This window comes from Pseudophryne corroboree, chromosome 2, assembly GCF_028390025.1.
Source record: "Pseudophryne corroboree isolate aPseCor3 chromosome 2, aPseCor3.hap2, whole genome shotgun sequence".
Lineage (NCBI taxonomy): Eukaryota > Metazoa > Chordata > Amphibia > Anura > Myobatrachidae > Pseudophryne > Pseudophryne corroboree.
The window spans coordinates 569,491,298-569,512,902 of record NC_086445.1 but is presented as its reverse complement, the minus strand read 5'-3'; the positions used below and the strand labels follow the sequence as shown (position 1 = coordinate 569,512,902).

Below are 21,605 nucleotides of genomic sequence, written 5' to 3'. Positions count from 1 at the left end.
CCGTTGCAGGGTCAATCAAATAAATCACACACACACTTGTCTTTGCTCGTGCAGCCTGGCAGCTGCACGGCATGTTGATAATCTGGCTCTGTAACATCTGATTGGAGGACTCCTTGTTAAATACTTTCTCAGTGCTTCACACAGACGCCGGTAATAGCTTCCTGCATGCTGCTTAGGTTTGCTGAACGTCAGTTCCTGTCCTGCTGTGTCCGGTCATTCCTGTCTTCAGAGTTCCCGAATCTTGGAGTTATCATCTCATCCCAAGAAGTCTCTGGTCCTCTATTGTCCGCCACGGTCGCCAGAGAATCTCGTGTGGTGTTCGTGAGTTGCGGCTCTGCCGTGTGCTGCGGCTTAGCCCGCTATATTTTTTGTATTCTGTTTCGGAGCATTTGCGGAGGGTTCCGCTTCCACAAGTCCTCTCCGGAACTCGGCGGTGCCGGGTAGGAGAGTGGACAAGTGGTATTTTGGTTGTCCTTTTCCCTGGCGGTATTTCCGCACATATTCTAGTTTTAAGTTACCTTGTAGCCCCTGGCCTTGTTGCTGAGTTAGAGGGCCCCTTGTTATCACCCTGTCTCGGATTTCCCTTTGTCTCCCATTAAGACCTGAGGGGGCATCGGAGTTGGGCAGACGTAATCCGCCCTTCAAACGCGGCTGCCATGGGCTCAAGCAACCATAGTCTCGCAAGGGATTTCTGACAGCACGGGCGAGACAACGGAGTTAGGGCGCCAGGGGCTATTTTCCATTCCCGCTTCCTTTCCCAGCATTACGTTCCAGTGCTCAGGTCCTTGTTATAAAATCTCCTCAGACCAGAGTGCTGGAATCATAACAGCGAGTGGAGCATGATGCCCTGGCCGGCGGCGGCGCCCCCCTCTCCTGGGCCTGCCAAGGTTTTATTCCGTGGACTTTTCTCCATTCGCTCTGAAGGATCTTCCTGGTTTTTGTGGAGCTGTGGATCCGGAACCCGGCACTTCCACTCACCGTGTCCAGCTGGTGTTGCAGGAATTTCCCGAGGAGGAAAGATGCCATCTTGGTGATATGTCCATTGGAGTTGATTTTAAATGCTTCTTTTTAATCATTGTTTTGTAAGTGCGGTCTGTGGAATAAATTAACATCCATGTCTAAGGACTGCTACACTATGTCTCTCTCTTTCTAAAGTGTTTTAGGATGTTCAGCAAGAAGTAAAAACATCCCAATCCATTACGGATTTTTCCTCTGAGGCTCTGGAGAATTTTCCCCTTGTCCTGTGATCTAAAGAGAGAAGTGTGTGCTGCTGCTTATATAGATCTAAGCAAAGGGAGGGCGAAGAATCCCTCCATTCCCCCAGGGTGAATCATTTTTAATAATTTTGTTTCACTTCTGTTGGGGGAGTTTAAACATGGTGGTTGGAGAGCGCTACTGTTAAATGCACAATTTGTATTTTGTATCTGTCTCTTGTGTGTTTGGTGGATTTACACACTTGTGTATTGTGTAGCTGTGCTTCAGTCTAGTGCGCACGGAATCTGAAATTTCTCCTTTCTGCCTGCCAAGGTGCCCGGGGCACGTGCCCCACTCACCCAACCCTTGTTACGCCTCTGCCCTTATATCAAAATAATAAGGGGGATGGTAGTCTTCCCTTTTCCCCTAGAGTCCCCTGATATAATTCCTTTAGGGAGAAAAGGGAAATTTGGTTATTGATCCATTTACTCAGGGACCGGTGCATTATCAACTGTGTAATGTAAAGGCATTGTGTTCAATGCTTAATGTGTTTCTGTGAATGGAGGCGATGATGTGTTAATGCTGATATACTAGGAAGATAGTGCTGACTGTTCACTTATGTGGTTGTGTCCCTAAGCGTGAAACGTGTTAATGCAAGTACATTGTAGTTATACCCAGTGTGTCTACTGATGTTGACGGTAGTTATATCTGTTGTGACTACTGCAAAGTGTGGTGTAAGGTTGTTGGCCTGTATTTTGTAGATGTTCGAATGATTCGAGCCGCGAAAAGTTGATGTGTCGAAACATGATACTCAGTAGTCAGTGCAGCAGCCTCTCTCCATAGTTCACTGCACACACACTGCCTACTAGGGATTCGGGAAACCAGGGCCTGGCTGTCAGGGATTCTGGCACAGTGGGCACACCCTGACTCCAATCACTGTCTCCCTGTCCTTTGGCGACTCTAGACATCTCCCCTGTTTGGTGCTGGCAGGGTTCCCCACACAGCACAGGGCATACCCTGACCCCAATCACTCCCTTTTTGCAGGTGCCTCTAGCTTGCCCAAACAGTGTACATACAGCAGAGTACCTTTTGCAGCACACTGGCTAGTGCACAACGCAGCCCTCTTTCGTCTCTACTCCAGGCTCTGCCTCTGTCTGCTGAGTCCTGATGGTCAGTGACAGTGACCACACAACAAACACAGTGGCATGCATCGGCGAGCCAACACAGCAGTCGAGTCCCCTAATTTACGGGATTGGAACTCAAATGCTGCAGTGTGCAATGAATGTACAGTATTAATCGCGGGTGTGGATTATTAGATCTACACTAAAAAGATCTACAGTCAATAGGTCTACCACTAATGGTCGACATGTATTGTGTTGACAGGGTCAAAAGGTCTACATAGAATAGGTACACGGAAGGAAAGAGACAGGGTCAAAAGGTCGACATAGAAATGGTCGACTTAAAAAATGTAGACACAATTTATTTATTTATTTTTGGGGGGAGTTTTGTCACTTTTCTGCCACAAACAATCCCAACTCACTTTGCTCACCATGCTTCGGACAAGGTGTCTCGCTCCGCTACTGCTGTGCTCGGCACAGTCCCAATTCTAGTCCACGTGGATGGTAAACTAGGAAAAAGTTGAAAAAATTAAATAAAAAAACTTGTCTACCATGTGTGTCGACCATTGTCACGTTGACCTTTTGACCCTGTCGACCAGTTGAACTGTCTACCTTTCACATGTCGACCTTTTGACCCTGTCGACCTAATGCATGTCTACCATTAGTGGCAGTCCTATTGACTGGTAGACCTTTTTAGAGTAGATCTATAGTCCAGACACCATTAATCGCAACCCGCAAGCCGCAGTCAGCCCCTGAGTCACAGCAGTATACATTGAAGAGCCGTGCGCCATGACTGTCTCAATCCGCTCCACTGATCCGAATCACTTGGCTCAACTCATTTCAACGTCTCGCTTTGCCCTAGGCATGGACATTGCTGCAATGGTTTTGTTGCGATTGCAGTGATTTTACCAATTGATGGCAGTGTTCTGAAGGTCCTGCCCCCAGTCCCATCCCTGGCCGCCAAGCTGCAGAGGTTTGTGCATGCGCAAACATTTTATATTCTTTGTTCTATCGAAATCTTTTTATGCAATGGTCAGTTACCACTGCATCAAAAAAAAAACTTGACGGCAGCAGCTCAGCCATCATCTAGTGGTGAGCTTCCAATGCTCATCCCTACTGGTGTTATGTTATGTTACCCATGTGACTGGCAAACGTGAGTCTTGCGTCTGCGCACATCCCACCACCCGCCTTTAAGATAGATGATGACATGTGATCGCCTGAGCCGGAAACCTAGCAACCGAGCGGCGGCGTCTGCGGCCTGAGTGAGACACTGGAGAGAGGGAGAGCGGGCGGCGGCGGCCGAGGACTCGGCATCGTAGGCGTCCGGAAGCGCGTATCCGCTCCCAGTGACCTCCGGACACTCTGCCAGCGGGGATAACCTTGTTCTTGTTATTACCCTGTGTTACCCGAGCTCTCCCTCCGGCCGCCCAGCCATGTCTCTCCGCACGCTGCCGCTGCTCTTCATCAACCTGGGAGGGGAGATGCTGTATATCCTGGACCAGCGGCTGCGGGCGCAGAACATCCCCCCGGATAAAGCTAAGAAAGGTGAGTGTCGGTGCAACGGGCAATATGGCTGATCCCCGCCATCCCCCCGAGACAGCAGCGGTGTGCATGCAGGGGTGGGGGCACCTGGTTATGCGGGGCTGCTTCCAGGAGAAGCAGACGGGGCTGTTCGGGCTATAGGATCGCTGCCTGAGCGCTAGAGTGATGAGCCCGCTGCTGATGGGATGAGGCTGCACAGTCTCTCATAAGGACATGCAGGGAGACCGGCTCCGCTGCTCCTGCAGGGTGTTTCCACCACAGGACTCGGAGATGGATCTAATTAAAACAATGCAGAGCTAATATATGTATATCAAATGTTATCAGTGTGTAAATATCAGATCAGATTTAAAGAAGTGTCCAGATGATTACCTGACTGTGGTGTAAGAGCTGACCCTGGTGTGAATACAGGTTGAGTATCCCTTATCCAAAATGCTTGGGACCAGAGGTATTTTGGATATCGGATTTTTCCGTTTTTTGGAATAATTGCATACCATCAGGGGAGTCAGAACATTTATAGGTTGGGGGGGGCAAGATAGATCCTCATTTTGGCGCCCCTCGGGGCGGAGCCAACAGGGAGGAAGAGGCGATACTGTGGGGATGAAAAGGAGGCAGCACCACGGTGGGGAAGAGGCCGCACCATGTAGATGGAGGCCGGGAGCACCACTGACGGAGGTGCTGCGATGGGGAAAGGAGGAGCATGGGACTGCAGCATTGCGCTGGCAAGCACCATTGTGTAGGTGAGGCTGGCCCCCAGGGGAGCAGGCAGGGTCTGCAACAGAAATATTGGGGCCCCCTTCCCCACCTCTACCCCATACATCCCCATCCACTGCCACTACAATTCCCCTTAGGGTAGCAGGAGAGACAGGGGAGTGAGAGAGAAACAAAGAGGGTGTCGGCGAGAGAGGAGCAAGAGAGAGTGTCAGGGAGAGCGAGCAGCATACGCGCACGCAGGGGGGGATCTGAGTACCTAAGAACCCCCCATGCCACCAATCATGGCATGTAGGGGAACTCCTCTCAGGCTGATCTCCCGTAGTGGAGCTGAGAGCCTGGCGCATGGTAGTGGTGCAGTCTTCCATATCTTCACTCCCTTCCACAGCACTGACTTCAGAGCAGCAAGGTGAGGTGTCCATGGCAGGGGCGGGTGGGCGCCGGTATTTAATAATGAATTAAGCTCTCCTTGACCAGCATGAGTGCAGGGACTGTGGCAGGGGGGATAGTGAGGAATGATCATGGTGCCAGCCTGTTTACTGACTATGTTGTGGTTGTGGTGCCTGTGTGCTATCAGTTCCTGGAGGGGAGGAAGGGGGTCTTGCTGCCTGTGCTGCCGGTCTATGGAGGCCATATTATTATTATTTTTTACATATATCATATATATACTGTAATATACGAGATAGATAGATAGATATATATATATATATATATATATATATATATATATATATATATATATATATATATATATATATCTATCTATATCTATATATATATATATATATATATATATCTCATTAGTATGAGCCGAAATTCACATTATAGCACACGGTATGAGCCGAAATTCACATTATAGCACACGGTATGAGCCGCAATTCACATTACAACACACGGTATGAGCCAAAATTCACATTATGCCACACAGAATGAGACACAATTCAGGGAGATTGGCAGCAGGGACGTAGGTACAGGGAGAGGGGGGTGTAGTATTGTATGCCGGTGGCCGGGCTTCTGGCGGCCAGCATACCGGCGCCGGAATCCCGACCGCCGGCATACCGACAGCTGGGCGAGTGCAAATGAGCCCCTTGCGGGCACGGTGGCGAGAGCACTATCTATTCTCCCACCAGGGGGGTCGTGGACCCCCAAGAGGGAGAAAAGGTTTTGGGATTCCAGCACCGGTATACTGTGCGCTGGGATTCCAACAGCCGGGAACCTACATACCATCCGGGAGAGGGACAGGGAGAGTGACAGAGGGACAGGGAGAGATGGTTTGGGAGAGTGACCACAGGGACAAAGGGAGAGAGGAACGCAGCAGAGTAAAATTACCTATTGAGCAGCGGCGATGCGGAGGAGGCTGTGGTCTGCGGTGCGGTGGATGAGAAGGCTGTGGTCGGCGCGTGGCGGTGGAGGCTGTGGGCGTTGGAGATGATGCGGAGGAGGAGGAGGCTCTGGGAGTTGGCGGAGGTGCAGAGGAGACGGAGGGTGGCGGCAGGGGCGGATCCAGAAGAAAATAATAGGTGGGGCACCATGGAAGGGGCAAGTACATTTGCGTGCGGCTTCGGTGCATGTGGGGTGGCGCTTCTTATACAATGACCACAGTTGTAGCCCTCATTATGCAATGTCCACTGTACTGGTAGTGCCCCTTATATAGACCCCATAGTAGTGGTGTCCTTTATGCAATGCCCGTATTGCTCCCAGTAGTAATGTTGCCTGTAGTAATGCCCCCAGTCATTATGCCCCCAGTGGTAATGCCCCTGCAGTTATGACCCCAGTAGTTTACCTCCCCCCTTTAGTTTAGCCTCCCAGTGGTAATGCCCCCACTAGTTTAGCCACCAGTAGTAATGCCCCCCTGTAGTTTGCCCCATTGTAGTTTAGCCCCTGTAGTTATGCCCCCCTTATAGTTTAGCCTCCAGTAGTAATGCCCCCAGTAGTTTGGCCCCTGTAGTTATGCCCCCAGTAGTTTGGCCCCCCTGTAGTTTAGCCCCCAAGTAGTAATGCCCCTGTAGTTTAGCCCCCAAGTAGTAATGCCCCTGTAGTTTAGCCCCCAAGTAGTAATGCCCCTGTAGTTAAGCCGCCAGTAGTAATGCCCTCCTGTAGTATGCCCCCAGTAGTTAGCACCTTTGTAATTGGCCCCCAGTAATAATGTCCCCCAGTAGCTTGCCCCCAGTAGATGTCCCCCAGTAATAATGTCCTCCAGTAGTTTGCCCCCAGTAGTAATGCCCCCTAGGACTTTGCCCCCAATAGATGACCCCCCAGTAGTAATGCCCACAGTAGATACCCCCCAGTAATAATGCCCCCAGTAGCTGCCCCCAATAGATGACCCCCCCCAGTAGTAATGCCCCAAGTAGATGCCCCTCAGTAATAATGCCCCCAGTAAAAATGTCCCCCATTAGGTGCCCCCAATAGATGACCCCCCAGTAGTAATGCCCCCTGTAAGTGCCCCCCAGTAATAATGCCCCCAGTAGCTGCCCCCCCCGTAGTGATGCCCCCAGTTATAATGCCCCCAGTAGTAATCCCCCCCCCCAGTAGTAATGCCCCTTGTTGATGCCCCCCCAGTAGTAATGTCCCCCCGTAGTTTTCCCCCAGGAGATGCCCCCGCTGCATTAAGGAAGAAAAAAACATAATACTTACCGAGCCCCGTTCCCGCGCCGCTGCAGTCCTCCTCCTGGCTGGCGTCCTCTCCTCAGTACTATGAGAGAGACGTCATGACTGACGTCTCTCCCATAGCGCACGGCGCAGTGACAGCGCCGGAAGCCGGAGCTCAGTACTGAGCTCCGGCTACCGCTGTGCAGGGAGACGGGCGCCCGCTGGCAACACAATCTCAGCGGGCGCCCGTCATCTCCCTGTGCGGCGCCGACGCCGCGGGGGGGACGGGGGGAGGCCACAAATGACAGGGGGGGCACGGGCCCGAGTGCCCCTCCCCTGGATCCGCCACTGGGTGGCAGTGATGCAGCAGAGGGCGGCGACGGTGCAAGAGAGGAGGCGGCTGTGGTCGGCGACCTTTGGTGCATTTCCTATGACCGCCACTACTATTTCAAATCTGCCACGGACTGGCAGCCAGTCAGGAGCGGCTGCACGGCTGATCTTGAATGGCTGCCAGTTCGAGAGAGGTCTGTGACATGTGGATGCGGTGGCTTGGATCTACTTCAGTCAGTTCTGCCCACTTTGAGCACTGTAAAATATATATATATATATATATATATATATATATATCTATATCGTGGATTTGGCGGCGGCACTCAGACAGACTCATCAATGCAAAAAACTGGTCATTTATTTAGACCGTGGAGACCGACATGTTTCGGGGCAGCACCCCGTCCTCAGGGTCAAACAGCAAGTAAAACATACAATCACAAATCACATACATAAATACCCGTCCCAATAAACGTGAACTTACTCACCTGTTCCTCCGCGTGTCCGCCCGTCACACCGCTCAGCTGTGTGCTGTGTCGCCGGATACTGACGTGTCAGGTGCGCCGGAGGAACAGGGTAGTAACCATGGTAACAACCGAAGCACTTTACTAAGCATCGCGGCTGTGGCCACAGTAAGATCCTGTGTAATACAAATATATAAAGGGTGAAAATAAACACAATGTTCAACATATAGTGATACAAGAAAATAAAATCATTAAAAAACGGCACTAGGTAAACACAGACTAGCAATATTGATCAAATTAGAATCTATTAGTATTCAAAGCTAATCACGACCATCTATGTATGAAGAATCTATATAACATATCAATATGAAATAGAATATGGTGGTGATAGCTCCCCTCTTAGATTCTGCGTATATTCAAATTGGCCATATATTATATTAATGTAAAGCTATGTATTAACCAAGGGTAATATGATATATTATTAAGTTAATTAAAGGAATGGCCTAAAGATAACATTGTAGGCCCATTACTTCATTTAAACCTCTGGGGGCTAACGTACCGAGGGAAAATATCCGTCGGGTTTCCTTCTGCAGGAGTCGCTTGGCCCTATCTCCACCCCTGGGCATAATGGGTACGTGATCAATAAGAGTAGCTCTTATGCTCGACACTCCGTGCTTAGCTAGCAGGCAGTGTCTCGCAAATGGCTGCTCACTGTTGCCCTTTTCGTAGGCTTTTTTGATGGCGCTGCGATGCAGGGCCATCCTTTCTCTAAATTGACGGATGGTTTTGCCCACGTAGACTAGTCCACACGGGCACTTCAAAATATACTCCACGAGGCTTTAGGGTGCGCAACTCACCTACAATAGGCAGATATAATGCACAATTCTGCCGTAGGTGGGTTGCCATCCTTAATAAATGCTCCATGGATCTGATCCTCCTGGTAGTGGAGGAATCCACGAGGGAGCTAGGCCTTATCACAGAGCAATTGACAACATTTGAGAGCCAATTTAAAGCTACCCTGGTAAAAGATACGCAGACAGATTGGATAACAAAGATCACCACACAAATGGATCAATATAGACAAGATCTGCTGCGTTTTAAAAGTGATAAGCTCACTAAAGTTAAAAGGGATTATGAGCAGAGACTTGTTTATCCCTGGTTGGGAAACACGAGATCCAAACAAGACTACCAGACCTCTGGCAGACGCTATCAAGCACGTCGTAGGAGGGAGCAACTGATTGATAACAGTACTTCAGCCAGTGAAACAGACTATGGTACGCCACGAACGTCAACAACTACCGAGGGGGCTATCCCTTTAGGGCAGCCACCGGCGGGCGTAGCCACACGTTCCAATCAGACTCCAGGCCCGGCCCGAGGCAGAGGACGAGGAGGGCGGGCCAAAACCAAAGGATCCTACGCAAAGAAACAACCACGTCCCTAATGGAACTAGTATTTAACTTGTCCTCCACTCCACTAACTGAGGCTGAGTATCGTTTGCTAACCAAAGGACTTTCCTTTGTTCCCACCTACCCGTTAGATCAGTTGGAGTGGAAAATCGATGTTTATCGATTGAATAGAACTCTCAAAAGGAAAGAATTCTTTAATGGAAAACCTAAGAGAGAAATAGCAAACGACGTTCCAACACAAGTACGTTCTATAGCACCTCGATCAACATTTGACCCCCCTTCTACCAACGCGTCAATAGAATGTTGGAACAAGAAGGAATTACTTTATCCCATGCATCAACACGATTCAATTTAACGAAAGCTGAGCGCTGTACCCTACAAGAGTTGTCCAAAAGAACGGACATTGTAATACGCAAGGCCGATAAGGGAGGGGCGGTGGTCATACAGGACTTGTCGAAATATATGGAGGAATGTCAGCGCCAACTGAATGACACCACTACTTACCAGCTCATGACCAAGGATCCCACAAAAGAATATCAGGAAGAACTCAACATCGTAATATCCTCAGCTTGTGAGGATAAAGTAATTTCGACAGAACTGTGTGCAGCCCTTAAAGTCGAATATCCTAGGGCACCATTATTTTATATAGTACCTAAGGTGCACAAGACGCTAAAGGATCCACCTGGGCGACCAATAGTCTCCGCTAGAGGATCCATCTATCATCCCATATCAGTCTTTCTAGACGCATACCTTAATCCCTGTATACAGGCCTTGCCATCTTATTTACGAGATACCACCTCATTGTTAACACAGATAGAACATCTCACTCCAGTGCCAGATGAGCTTGTTCTTTGTAGTGCGGATGTTGCAAGCCTCTACACCTGCATCCCACATGATGCAGGTGTGGAGGCTGTGAGATCCCTGATAATGGATAATCCTGATTATCATGGCCCAGAAATTAGTTTTTTTCTCAAATTATTGAGTATGGTATTGAATCGAAATTATTTTTTTCATGATGGGCGTTTTTTTCTACAAATTGCTGGGTGTGCGATGGGGTCTGCGGTGGCCCCATCGTACGCTAATGCTTTTATGTATACAGTTGAAAAGCTAATGTTCTACATGGATCCAGCAGTAGTGACCCAGACCTGGTATTACAGGCGATACATAGATGACCTGCTGGTCCTGTGGCAGGGTACAGAAGCTGATCTGATTGAGTTATGGGAACAGTTTAATACACGGGTACATCCAGTGAAGTTCACTTATGAAGTAAGCACTGTGAACATACATTTTTTGGATGTCAGCATCAGTCACAAGGGTGATAAACTGACAACATCAGTATATGTGAAACCCACAGACCGCAATAGTCTGTTAAATTACCACAGCTTTCACCCACAGTCACTGCGTCGAGGGCTTCCTTATTCGCAGTTCCTTCGTGTCAGACGAATCACTTCTGACCCTGGGGAAACTGTGATAGCCCTTGATCAAATGATTGAGAAATTTGTACAACGTGGGTACCCATTGGGGGAACTGGAGATAGCTAAACGTAAAGTGTTAAAACTATCTAGAACTCAGTCCTTGCAACCCAGAAACAGGGAAGGTAGTACCAACATCTTACCATGGGTTAATAGATTTTCCACAGCATCCAAGGCAATAGTTAAAAGAGCAAAACAATGGTGGCCTATCATTCAAACAGACAAAGCCTTGTCTGATTTATCTGATACACGGCTACTTCCCAGCTTCAAACGAAGTAATAATATAGGTGATATGATAATGAAACTTGATATCTCTACCTTAACAAAAAGCCAATCGGTGCACTTCTTGAGACCTAAGAACGGATGCTATAGATGCCTAGGATGTGCAACCTGCAATACTCTGGAGTCTGGCACCACGTTCAATCATCCACACTCTGGCAAGAAACTACCAATTAGGCATAGATTAACATGTACGACAACACATGTGGTGTATATTTTGAAGTGCCCGTGTGGACTAGTCTACGTGGGCAAAACCATCCGTCAATTTAGAGAGAGGATGGCCCTGCATCGCAGCGCCATCAAAAAAGCCTACGAAAAGGGCAACAGTGAGCAGCCATTTGCGAGACACTGCCTGCTAGCTAAGCACGGAGTGTCGAGCATAAGAGCTACTCTTATTGATCACGTACCCATTATGCCCAGGGGTGGAGATAGGGCCAAGCGACTCCTGCAGAAGGAAACCCGATGGATATTTTCCCTCGGTACGTTAGCCCCCAGAGGTTTAAATGAAGTAATGGGCCTACAATGTTATCTTTAGGCCATTCCTTTAATTAACTTAATAATATATCATATTACCCTTGGTTAATACATAGCTTTACATTAATATAATATATGGCCAATTTGAATATACGCAGAATCTAAGAGGGGAGCTATCACCACCATATTCTATTTCATATTGATATGTTATATAGATTCTTCATACATAGATGGTCGTGATTAGCTTTGAATACTAATAGATTCTAATTTGATCAATATTGCTAGTCTGTGTTTACCTAGTGCCGTTTTTTAATGATTTTATTTTCTTGTATCACTATATGTTGAACATTGTGTTTATTTTCACCCTTTATATATTTGTATTACACAGGATCTTACTGTGGCCACAGCCGCGATACTTAGTAAAGTGCTTCGGTTGTTACCATGGTTACTACCCTGTTCCTCCGGCGCACCTGACACGTCGGTATCCGGCGACACAGCACACAGCTGAGCGGTGTGACGGGCGGACACGCGGAGGAACAGGTGAGTAAGTTCACGTTTATTGGGACGGGTATTTATGTATGTGATTTGTGATTGTATGTTTTACTTGCTGTTTGACCCTGAGGACGGGGTGCTGCCCCGAAACATGTCGGTCTCCACGGTCTAAATAAATGACCAGTTTTTTTGCATTGATGAGTCTGTCTGAGTGCCGCCGCCAAATCCACGCTACATATCTGTGACCTAGTGTCACTCGGAGGGCACCGCAGCAGATAAACTACTGGCTTTAAGGAGTGCCGGGTATACCATTTTTCTTCTATATATATATATATATATATATATTTTTTATATGATGTACATATATGGACCCCCCCTCCCTTAGAAATCCTGCACTTGCCAGAGGGGGAGAGAGAGGGAGTGGGCGGGAGAGACTCTTACCTGGCAGACACAACCAAGTCCCCAGCCACAGGTCTGTAATCAAAGGAGGACACTTCTCGGCATTAGGCCACGCCCCCTTATCACCCGCGAATCGCGGCACTTCTCTGGGGCCGTGAACCAGCCCTGGTAAGGGGAGGGGGGGAGTGGGCGGCGGCCAGCCCCATTGAACTGGGTCGAGGAGGGTCACTCAGCACACAGGCGCATCCTGCCGCTGCTGCTCAGTCCCTGCACGGAGGTTGTGATGTGCGGTCTTTCAGCTGACCGCACATCGCTCCTCCTGTATATTGGCAGCGGCGCCTCTCATATTTTGGGGGGGGGCGAGCTGCCCCCTTGCCCCCCCAGTTCCGACGCCTCTGCATACCATAATGAGATATCATGGTGATGGGACCTAAATCTTAGCACAGAATGCATTTATGTTACATATACACCTTAAACACACAGCCGGAAGGTAAATTTAGCTAATATTTTTTGTGACTTTGTGCATTGAACAAAGTGTATCTACATTCACACAATTCATTTATGTTTCATATGCACCTTATACACACAGCCTGAAGGTCATTTAATACAATATTTTTAATAACTTTGTGTATTAAACAAAGTTTGTGTACATTGAGCCATCAAAAACAAAGGTTTCACTATTTCACTCTCACTCAAAAAAGTCAGTATTTCGGAATATTCCGTATTTCGGAATATTTGGATATGGGATACTCAACCTGTACAATAAGTCAGTCTTTATTTTTGTGAATGTGGCTGAAATGCTTGCCTATTCGCCTGTGTATGACCGCCCAGCTTTACGATTCTGCTTTGGGTGTTGATTAGTAGGTTGACAGTGTCTAAATAGACAGTCAAAAGGTTGATTGTTAAATGATCAGCATAGCCTTTGGTCGGGTTGGGATTGATATGCAGGCGTTAGGGATGTTGTGGGTTAGAATATTGACTGTGGCATCCCAGTGCTCAGAATCCTGACTGGGGGAGGTCTGTACATTCCCCGAATGTCCCTCACCCTCTTCTTCCTGCAGCCTAACCCTAAGCCTTGCGGGTAGTGCCTAAATGTAATCCCCCCTCCCCCCCACAAACTAAACTTAACCTTCCCCGGGAGTGCCTAAACCTAATCTCACCTCTCAGCAGCCTAAACCTAACCTCTGCGACCCTCAGCCTAAACCTAACACCCCCCAGCGGCTCACCTCCCCTGTGGCATGGCACACGATCGTTCGGGATTCTGCCCCCAGGCTTGTGACCCTATTTGGGATGCCGGTGGTGGCATTCCGAGTAGTGTCGGGATCCTGTCGTTGGTATTTTGGCTGCCGGGATGCTGACTGGATCTCTTTCTGTCAATTACATGTTTTTTAGTGTTATTTGAACCCTAATCCAAACCCTCCTCCTAGTGCCATATTGACTGATAATTCGATCTCCCTTGAACTCCCCCCCCCCCCCCCCCATCCCCAGTTTGGCTTGGTGGGGGGCATGGTGCGGCATATTGAGGATGTGGAGGAGGTGATGCTGGGTAGAGGCAGAGCGGGGGGCGTGTCTGCAAATTGCCAAAATTGTAAACCCATCCCCGCTACACAATGCAGAGATTACGGCCACTGTGAAGCAGGGGTTGGGGCCACAATGACTTGATCACGAATCGCATCTACGTCCCCTCCGGCTGCGGGAGGGACTGCGTTGTGTGTGGCTGTGGTGGGGTGCAGGCAGGTGGTGGCAGGCTGGGAGACTTGCCCACTCTTCCAGGGGCCGGGAGCGCAACCTGATTTTTCGAGTGCCTCCCAGCCATTCTGGGAGAGTAGGCAAGTATGCCCCTAGTGCCTAATCCTAACCGTCTCCTCTGACAGCCTAACCATCCCGCAAGTGCCTAACTGTAACCCTAACCCTACAAATCATGGAAAACAATGTGTCAACCTTTCTCGTGTTGCTCTTTTGACCCTGTTGACCATTTAACTCTACTTTTCTCATACGTCCTAGAGGATGCTGGGGACACCATAAGAACCATGGGGGTATAGACAGGATCCGCAGGGGACATGGGCACTCCAAGACCATGAAAGGGTGTGAACTGGCATTTCCCTCTATGCCCCTCCTCCAGACTCCAGTTTTAGAATTGTGCCCAAGCAGACTGGATGCACTTTGAAGAGCTCTACTGAGTTTCTCTGAAAAGACTTTGTTAGGTTTTTTATTTTCAGGGGAGCTGGCAACAGTCTCCCTTCATCGTGGGACTTAGGGGAGAGAAGTCAGACCTACTTCCAGTGAGTTTAAAGGCTCTGCTTCTTGGCTACAGAACACCATTAGCTCCTGAGGGTTTGGAACACTAGGTACGCCTAGGGGTTCATTCCCAGAGCCCGCCGTTACCCCCCTTGCAGAGCCAGAAGTCAGAAGACAGGTGAGTAGAAGAAGATAGAAGACTTCAGTGACGGCTTCTGAGCGCCATGCTCCCACACACAGCGGCACTACTGGGTGCAGGGCGCGAGAGGGGCACCCTGGGCAGCATAAAACGCCTCATGAGACTGGCAAAGTGTGATATAAGTGCCTAGGCACTAAATCCTTACCCCCGCCAGTATTATTATTTAAAAAAAATAGCGGGGCTTAAGCGCGCCATTAAGGGGGCAGGGCTTAGCACTCACTGCTCTCATCAGCGCCATTTTTTCTTCACAGAGCTGCAGAGAAGCTGGTCCTTCCTCACCACTGCTGTACAAGTAGCAGGGTGCAAAAATGGGGGGGCACAGTTACTAGTTAATGTGGTGCAAAAATACGTTATTATAAACACGCTGCAGGTCTGAGGCATTATATTGAACCGGGATAAGCGCTGGGTTGTGAGCTGGCAAACTCCCTCTGTGTTTCTCTGACAGGCTTTACTGTGGGTCTGTCCCCTATTTGCCCAGTGTGTCTGTGGGTGTCGGTACATGTGTGTTGGCATGTCTGAGGCGGAGTGCTCTTCCCAGGAGGAGACTGTGTTAGGGACAGAAACGGCTGTGGGAGTGACCCTGTTGGCACCGCCGACTCCTGATTGGTTAAAGTGTTGAATGCTAATGTGGCTCTTATTAATAAGAGATTAGATAAATCTGAGTCTCAGAACCAGGCATGGAAGAAATCTGTGGAGGATGTGTTATCACAGGTCCAGACCCCCTCGGGGTCACATAAACGTTTGTTTGCTCAGTTGGCAGACACAGATACCGACACGGACACTGACTCCAGTGTCGACTGTAGTGATACCAGATTAGACCCAAAATTGGCAAAGAGCATTCAGTACATGATTGTGGCAATAAAAGACGTGTTACATATCACTGAGGACCCTACTGTTCCTGATAATAGGGTCTGTATGTATAAGGGGAAGAAACCTGAGGTAACGTTTGCTCTCTCTCATGAACTGAATACCCTTTTTGAAAAAATGTGGGAAAATCCTGACAAAAAGTTTCTGATTCCCAAAAGAATTCAGTTGGCATATCCGTTCCCCTCTGGGGATAGAGAAATGAGTCACCCCCCATTGTGGACAAGGCTCTATCACGATTGTCAGGAGCAGAAGTCCTCCCCGGCTTCTGCCAAATCCACCGCATGACGCTGGGGCTCCTCTGCGGGAGTCCGCACCGGTGGGGGCACGTCTCAAGCTCTTCAGTCAATTCTGGGCTCATTCGGCCCTGGACCCATGGGTTTTAGAAATAGTGTCCCAGGGGATACAAACTGGAGTTTCAAGATGTTCCCCCCTCGACGATTTTTCAAATCGGCCTTAACAGCTTCTCTTCCGAACAGGGAGGTAGTATGCGATGCAATACAAAGTTGTGTCTAAGTCAGGTCATTATCAGGGTTCCCCCGTCACAACAGGGAGAAGGCTTTTATTCGAGCCTGTTTGTGGTCCCGAAGCTGGACGGCTCGGTCAGACCAATTCTGAACCTAAAGTCCCTCGATCTTTACCTAAGAAAATTCAAATTCAAGATGGAATCTCTCCGAGCAGTGATCTCCAGTCTGGAGGAAGGGGATTTCATGGTGTCGGTCGACATAAAGGATGCCTACTTACACGTCCCCATATATCCTCCGCATCAGGCTTACCGGAGGTTTGCTGTTCAGGATTGTCATTACCAATTTCAGACGTTGCCGTTTGGTCTGTCCACAGCTCCGAGGATTTCACCAAGGTAATGGCAGAAATGATGGTTCTCCTTCGCAAGCAAGGAGTCACAATTATCCCTTACTTGGACGATCTCCTGATAAAGGCAAGATCCAAAGACAAGCTGGTGCAGGACATTGCGCTCTCCCTGACAGTTCTGCAACGACATGGTTGGCTCCCAAACTTGCCGAACTCGCAGTTGAATCCGACGAAACGGCTGTCGTTTCTGGGAATGATTCTGGACACAGAATTACAGAGAGGTTTTTCTTCCAGAAGAGAAGACTCTGGAAATTCAGAGTTTGGTCAAACAAATTCTGAGACCACCGAGAGTATCAATCCATCAATGCACTCGATTGCTGGGGAAGATGGTGGCGGCCTACGAGGCCATTCAATTTGGCAGATTCCATGCCAGAGTGTTTCAGTGGGACCTATTGGACAAGTGGTCCGGATCCCATCTGCACATGCACCGGAAAATAATCCTTTCCTCCAAGACCAGAATCTCACTCCTGTGGTGGCTGAACAGCTCACCTCCTAGAGGGACGCAGGTTCGGGATCCAGGACTGGATTCTAGTAACCACGGATGCGAGTCTCCGAGGCTGGGGAGCAGTCACACAGGGGAAAACCTTCCAGGGAAAATGGTCAAGCCATGAAGTTTGTCTACACATAAACGTTCTAGAGTTAAGGGCCATTTACAACGGCCTTCTTCAAGCGGAACATCTTCTTCGCAAGCTGCCCGTCCTAATCCAGTCGGACAGTATAACAGCAGTAGCGCACATAAATCGCCAGGGCGGAACAAAGAGCAGAGCGCAATGACAGAGGCCACAAAAGTTCTCCGCTGGGCGAAAAGACATACAAGCGCTCTGTCAGCAATCTTCATTCCAGGAGTGGACAACTGGGAAGCAGACTTCCTTAGCAGACACGATCTCCATCCAGGGGAGTGGGGTCTTCATCAAGAGGTCTTCACAGAAGTGACAAGTCTTTGGGGAATTCCTCAAATAGACATGATGGCATCTCGCCTCAACAAGAAACTTCAGAGATCTTGTTCCAGGTCGAGGGACCCTCAAGCAATAGCAGTGGACGCGCTGGTGACACCATGGGTGTTTCAGTCGGTGTATGTGTTCCCTCCGCTTCCACTCATTCCAAAAGTGCTAAAGATTATAAGAAGAACAAAGGTTCAGGCGATCCTCATTGTTCCGGACTGGCCAAGGAGGGCTTGGTATCCAGATCTTCAGGAATTACTAATAAGAGATCCCTGGCCTCTTCCTCTACGAGAGGATCTGTTACAGCAGGGGCCGTGCGTATATATCACGACTTACCGCGGCTACGTTTGACGGCTTGGCGGTTGAATGCCGGATCCTAGCCCAAAAGGGTATTCCCGGTGAAGTCATTCCCACTCTTCTTCAGGCTAGAAAAGGAGTAACGGCGAAACATTATCACCGTATTTGGCGAAAATATGTCTTGGTGTGAATCCAAGAAGGCTCCTACTGAAGAATTTCAGCTAGGGCGTTTTCTCCATTTTCTGCAAGCAGGTGTGGATGCGGGCCTAAAGTTAGGCTCGATTAAAGTACAAATTTCGGCCTTATCGGTTTTCTTTCAAAAACAATTGGCCTCCCTTCCAGAAGTTCAGACTTTCGTGAAAGGTGTTTTGCACATCCAACCTCCATTTGTGCCCCCAGTGGCACCATGGGATCTTAACGTGGTGTTGCATTTCCTTCAATCACATTGGTTTGAACCATTACAGAAGGTAGAGTTGAAATTTCTCACTTGGAAAGTGGTCATGCTATTGGCCTTATCGTCCGCGAGGCGGGTGTCTGAGTTAGCGGCTTTGTCTCACAAGAGGCCTTATTTAATCTTCCATGAAGATAAAGCAGAGTTGAGGACTCGTCAACAATTTCTGCCGAAGGTGGTTTCATCGTTCCACATGAACCAACCTATTGTGGTACTGGTGGCTACTGACGCCTTCGCTGAGTCAAAATCTCTCGATGTCAGGGCTTTAAAGATTTATGTCACCAGAACGGCTCAACTTGGGAAAACGGAAGCTCTGTTTGTCCTGTATGCGGCCAACAAGATTGGGACTCCTGCTTCCAAGCAGACTATTGTGCGCTGGATCTGTAATACGATTCAGCATGCTCATTCTATGGCTGGATTGCAGTTACCGAAATCAGTGAAGGCCCACTCTACCAGAAAGGTGGGCTCATCCTGGGCGGCTGCCCGGGGGGTCTCGGCATTGCAACTCTGCCGAGCAGCTACATGGTCGGGTTCAAACACTTTTGCAAAATTTTACAAGTTAGCTACCCTGGCTGATGAGGATCTCAGGTTTGGTCAATCGGTGCTGCAGAGTCATCCACATTCTCCCGCCCGTTCTGGAGCTTTGGTATAAATCCCACGGTTCTTATGGTGTGCTCAGCATCCTCTAGGACGTATGCGAAAATAGGATTTTAATACCTACCGGTAAATCCTTTTCTCTTAGTCCGTAGAGGATGCTGGGCGCCCGTCCCAGTGCAGACTCTATCTGCAGTTATTAGTTATGTTTACACACAGGTTGTGTTATGTTATAGTCAGCCTGTTGCTGACATTGTTCATGCCGTTGACTGGAGTTCTGTTAAATGCCATGTTGTACGGCGTGTTTGAGGTGTTAGCTGGTGTGTATCTCACCTTAGTTTAACAATAAATCCTTTTCCTCGAAATGTCCGTCTCCCTGGGCACAGTTCCTATAAATGGAGTCTGGAGGAGGGGCATAGAGGGAGGAGCCAGTTCACACCCTTTCAAGGTCTTGGAGTGCCCATGTCTCCTGCAGATCTCATCTATACCCCATGGTTCTTATGGTGTCCCCAGCATCCTCTACGGACTAAGAGAAAAGGATTGACCGGTAGGTATTAAAGTCCTATTTTTTTAAACCTGTCGTCCTATTGACTTTCAACCATCTGATGTCGACTAGGGTGGCCAGTCCTCGGGATTAGGATCGGCAGGATCCTGGGATTTTGGGCTAATTAAGCTTCCAATCAGGATTACTCAATGTACACACAGGTTTTGTGTTTTTAAATGCCGGGCAGCGCTAATTACTTGCAGCATGTACCTCAGATGCTGCCCCTGACTCCCAAGTCCCCCACCCTGGGGTGGGCGCAGCGTGATGTGATGCCAGAGGTCACAATGCACAGTCCCGACCCCAGCTGCACCCGGACGTCCACCCCTGCACCATGCTTAAGGGCAAGCAGAGGAGGACTGTCTGTTGCTTGGCGGAGAAAGTAGCAAACAAGCGGTGGTTGGTAGATGGTGGGGGAGGGGGATAATGGGGAAATGAGAGAGAGAGATATAAGGACTGGAGGGGGAGATATATTTGGACTTAGAGATGACGGGGAGGGGAGGGGGAGATAAAGGATTGAGGGGCAGGGAGAGAGATAAGGACTGAAGAGTGGGATTAGTACTGCCTGTCATCCTGGGAATACCGGTACTGAGCGTTTTTCAATCCCGTTACGGGATCGAAAAAATGGCCCATGATTGGCCTCCCTAGTGTCAACCTATTGTCTATCTATTTACGGTTTATCTTCGGTCTGCTTACCTTCTGCTGTATTTCTCTGTTTGTACCCTCCCATTCACTTGCTGCAAACCTGTCCTGTTCTTTATGGACAGACGGTACAACAAACAGAACAGATGATGCTCGCTTTTTCACAATAATTCTTAGTATACAAGTTCATTCAAAATTACAGTTTCTGGGTCAGCATAATGCTGACGTATGATGTCTGAATCTGTGTATGAAGTATGAACAGAAAGGCGAAGTATGCAGAGATTAATGAAGTGTATACATTTTGAAATAATGGGTAATTATCGCCGCAGTGGTGCACGCATTGGCAAAACTGCTGCACTGGTGAGTTGTTCAAGGGCAGCAGTTGTTGTAGTGTACAGAGTGGACCAGCAGACAAAAAACTGGGTTTGAGTGCAAGGCCTGTGGTTGTAAATGGCTAATGGATGATCAAGTGGAACAAAGAGTGGGTAGACTTGTTCAGTCCTACAGTGCATAAAATTACAGATAATCTCAATTGGGGACAAATTTATACCACTTTTTCACCAAGAACCCGGGTACGACACGGTTTTCCAGACGCTTGCTATACAAGTCAGACTTTGTTTACACTGCACCTTAGACCCAGGTTATTCCCGGGTCAGCCCAGTTTACACTGAACCAGTGTCTGCCCTGCATGCCACTCGCAGGCACTCCCTTGAGGCAGATCTCTGCATACACAGCCAATCAGCAGCTTTTAAGCATAACCTTGGTCACGCTGTTTACACTGGATCCTTAATTTTTCAAGGACCTTTTTACACTGAGCCACGACCTGGGTTGACCCAGGTTATTGTGGCAGTGGAAAAAGAGTATAAGAGCCTCTTGACGTCTGTCTGTTGGTCCGCCTTGTGCACACTTTAACAACTGCTGTTTTGCTAATGCTCGGACTACTGCTGGAGCACCAGCCTGCAGCTCCAACGCCCCCCCCCCCCCCAACACACACATGAAAATAGGCCCACACCATACAAAACAAAGAAGAGAGAAGGTAATAGAACTTCAGGATGAAGAGATCCAAACAACAAACATACAAAGGGGAGGAACACCATAATGGACATTAGGGGGGGGCTAATAATGAACACAGAGTGGGGGACTACTAATAATAGAGGGGGAGAAGGGGGCATTATAATAGACAGAGGGGGGGACATAATATTGAACACAGAGGGGGGCATAATAATGGACAGGGGGGGGACACACAGTGATGGACACAGAGGAGGGTGCACATTGCAGAAATCAAGAGAAACCGTTATTCCTCACTAGTAACATCTATTACTGGTGCTATAGAATTAGTTTATCTTAGAATATAAAATAGTTTTAGCTAGTCAGATGACCTGTTGCTTGACTGGCCCTACACAAAACACAAAAAAAAACCCAGAAAAATATTGTTGGTATATTTCTGCTTGTTGATAAAATTGTTAGGAGACTTCTCTTTATACAAGTAAATCGGTGTTTATTA

General features: G+C 48.5%; 1 protein-coding gene across 2 annotated transcripts in view; it reads left to right on the top strand.

Moving 5' to 3' along the window:
* Positions 1-3,503: 3,503 nt before the first annotated feature.
* The window catches only part of OSCP1 (organic solute carrier partner 1), a 110,453-nt gene continuing 92,351 nt past the window's right edge, over positions 3,504-21,605 (top strand). The window contains exon 1 of one of the 2 annotated variants that reach the window (XR_010230817.1): positions 3,504-3,857. Coding sequence is in view for 1 of the 2 variants with exons in the window: in XM_063954392.1 (XP_063810462.1) it covers positions 3,746-3,857 (112 nt within the window). In the remaining variant the exon portion in view is untranslated. The remainder of the gene's footprint in view (positions 3,858-21,605) is intronic. The other variant, XM_063954392.1, reaches the window with a different exon arrangement.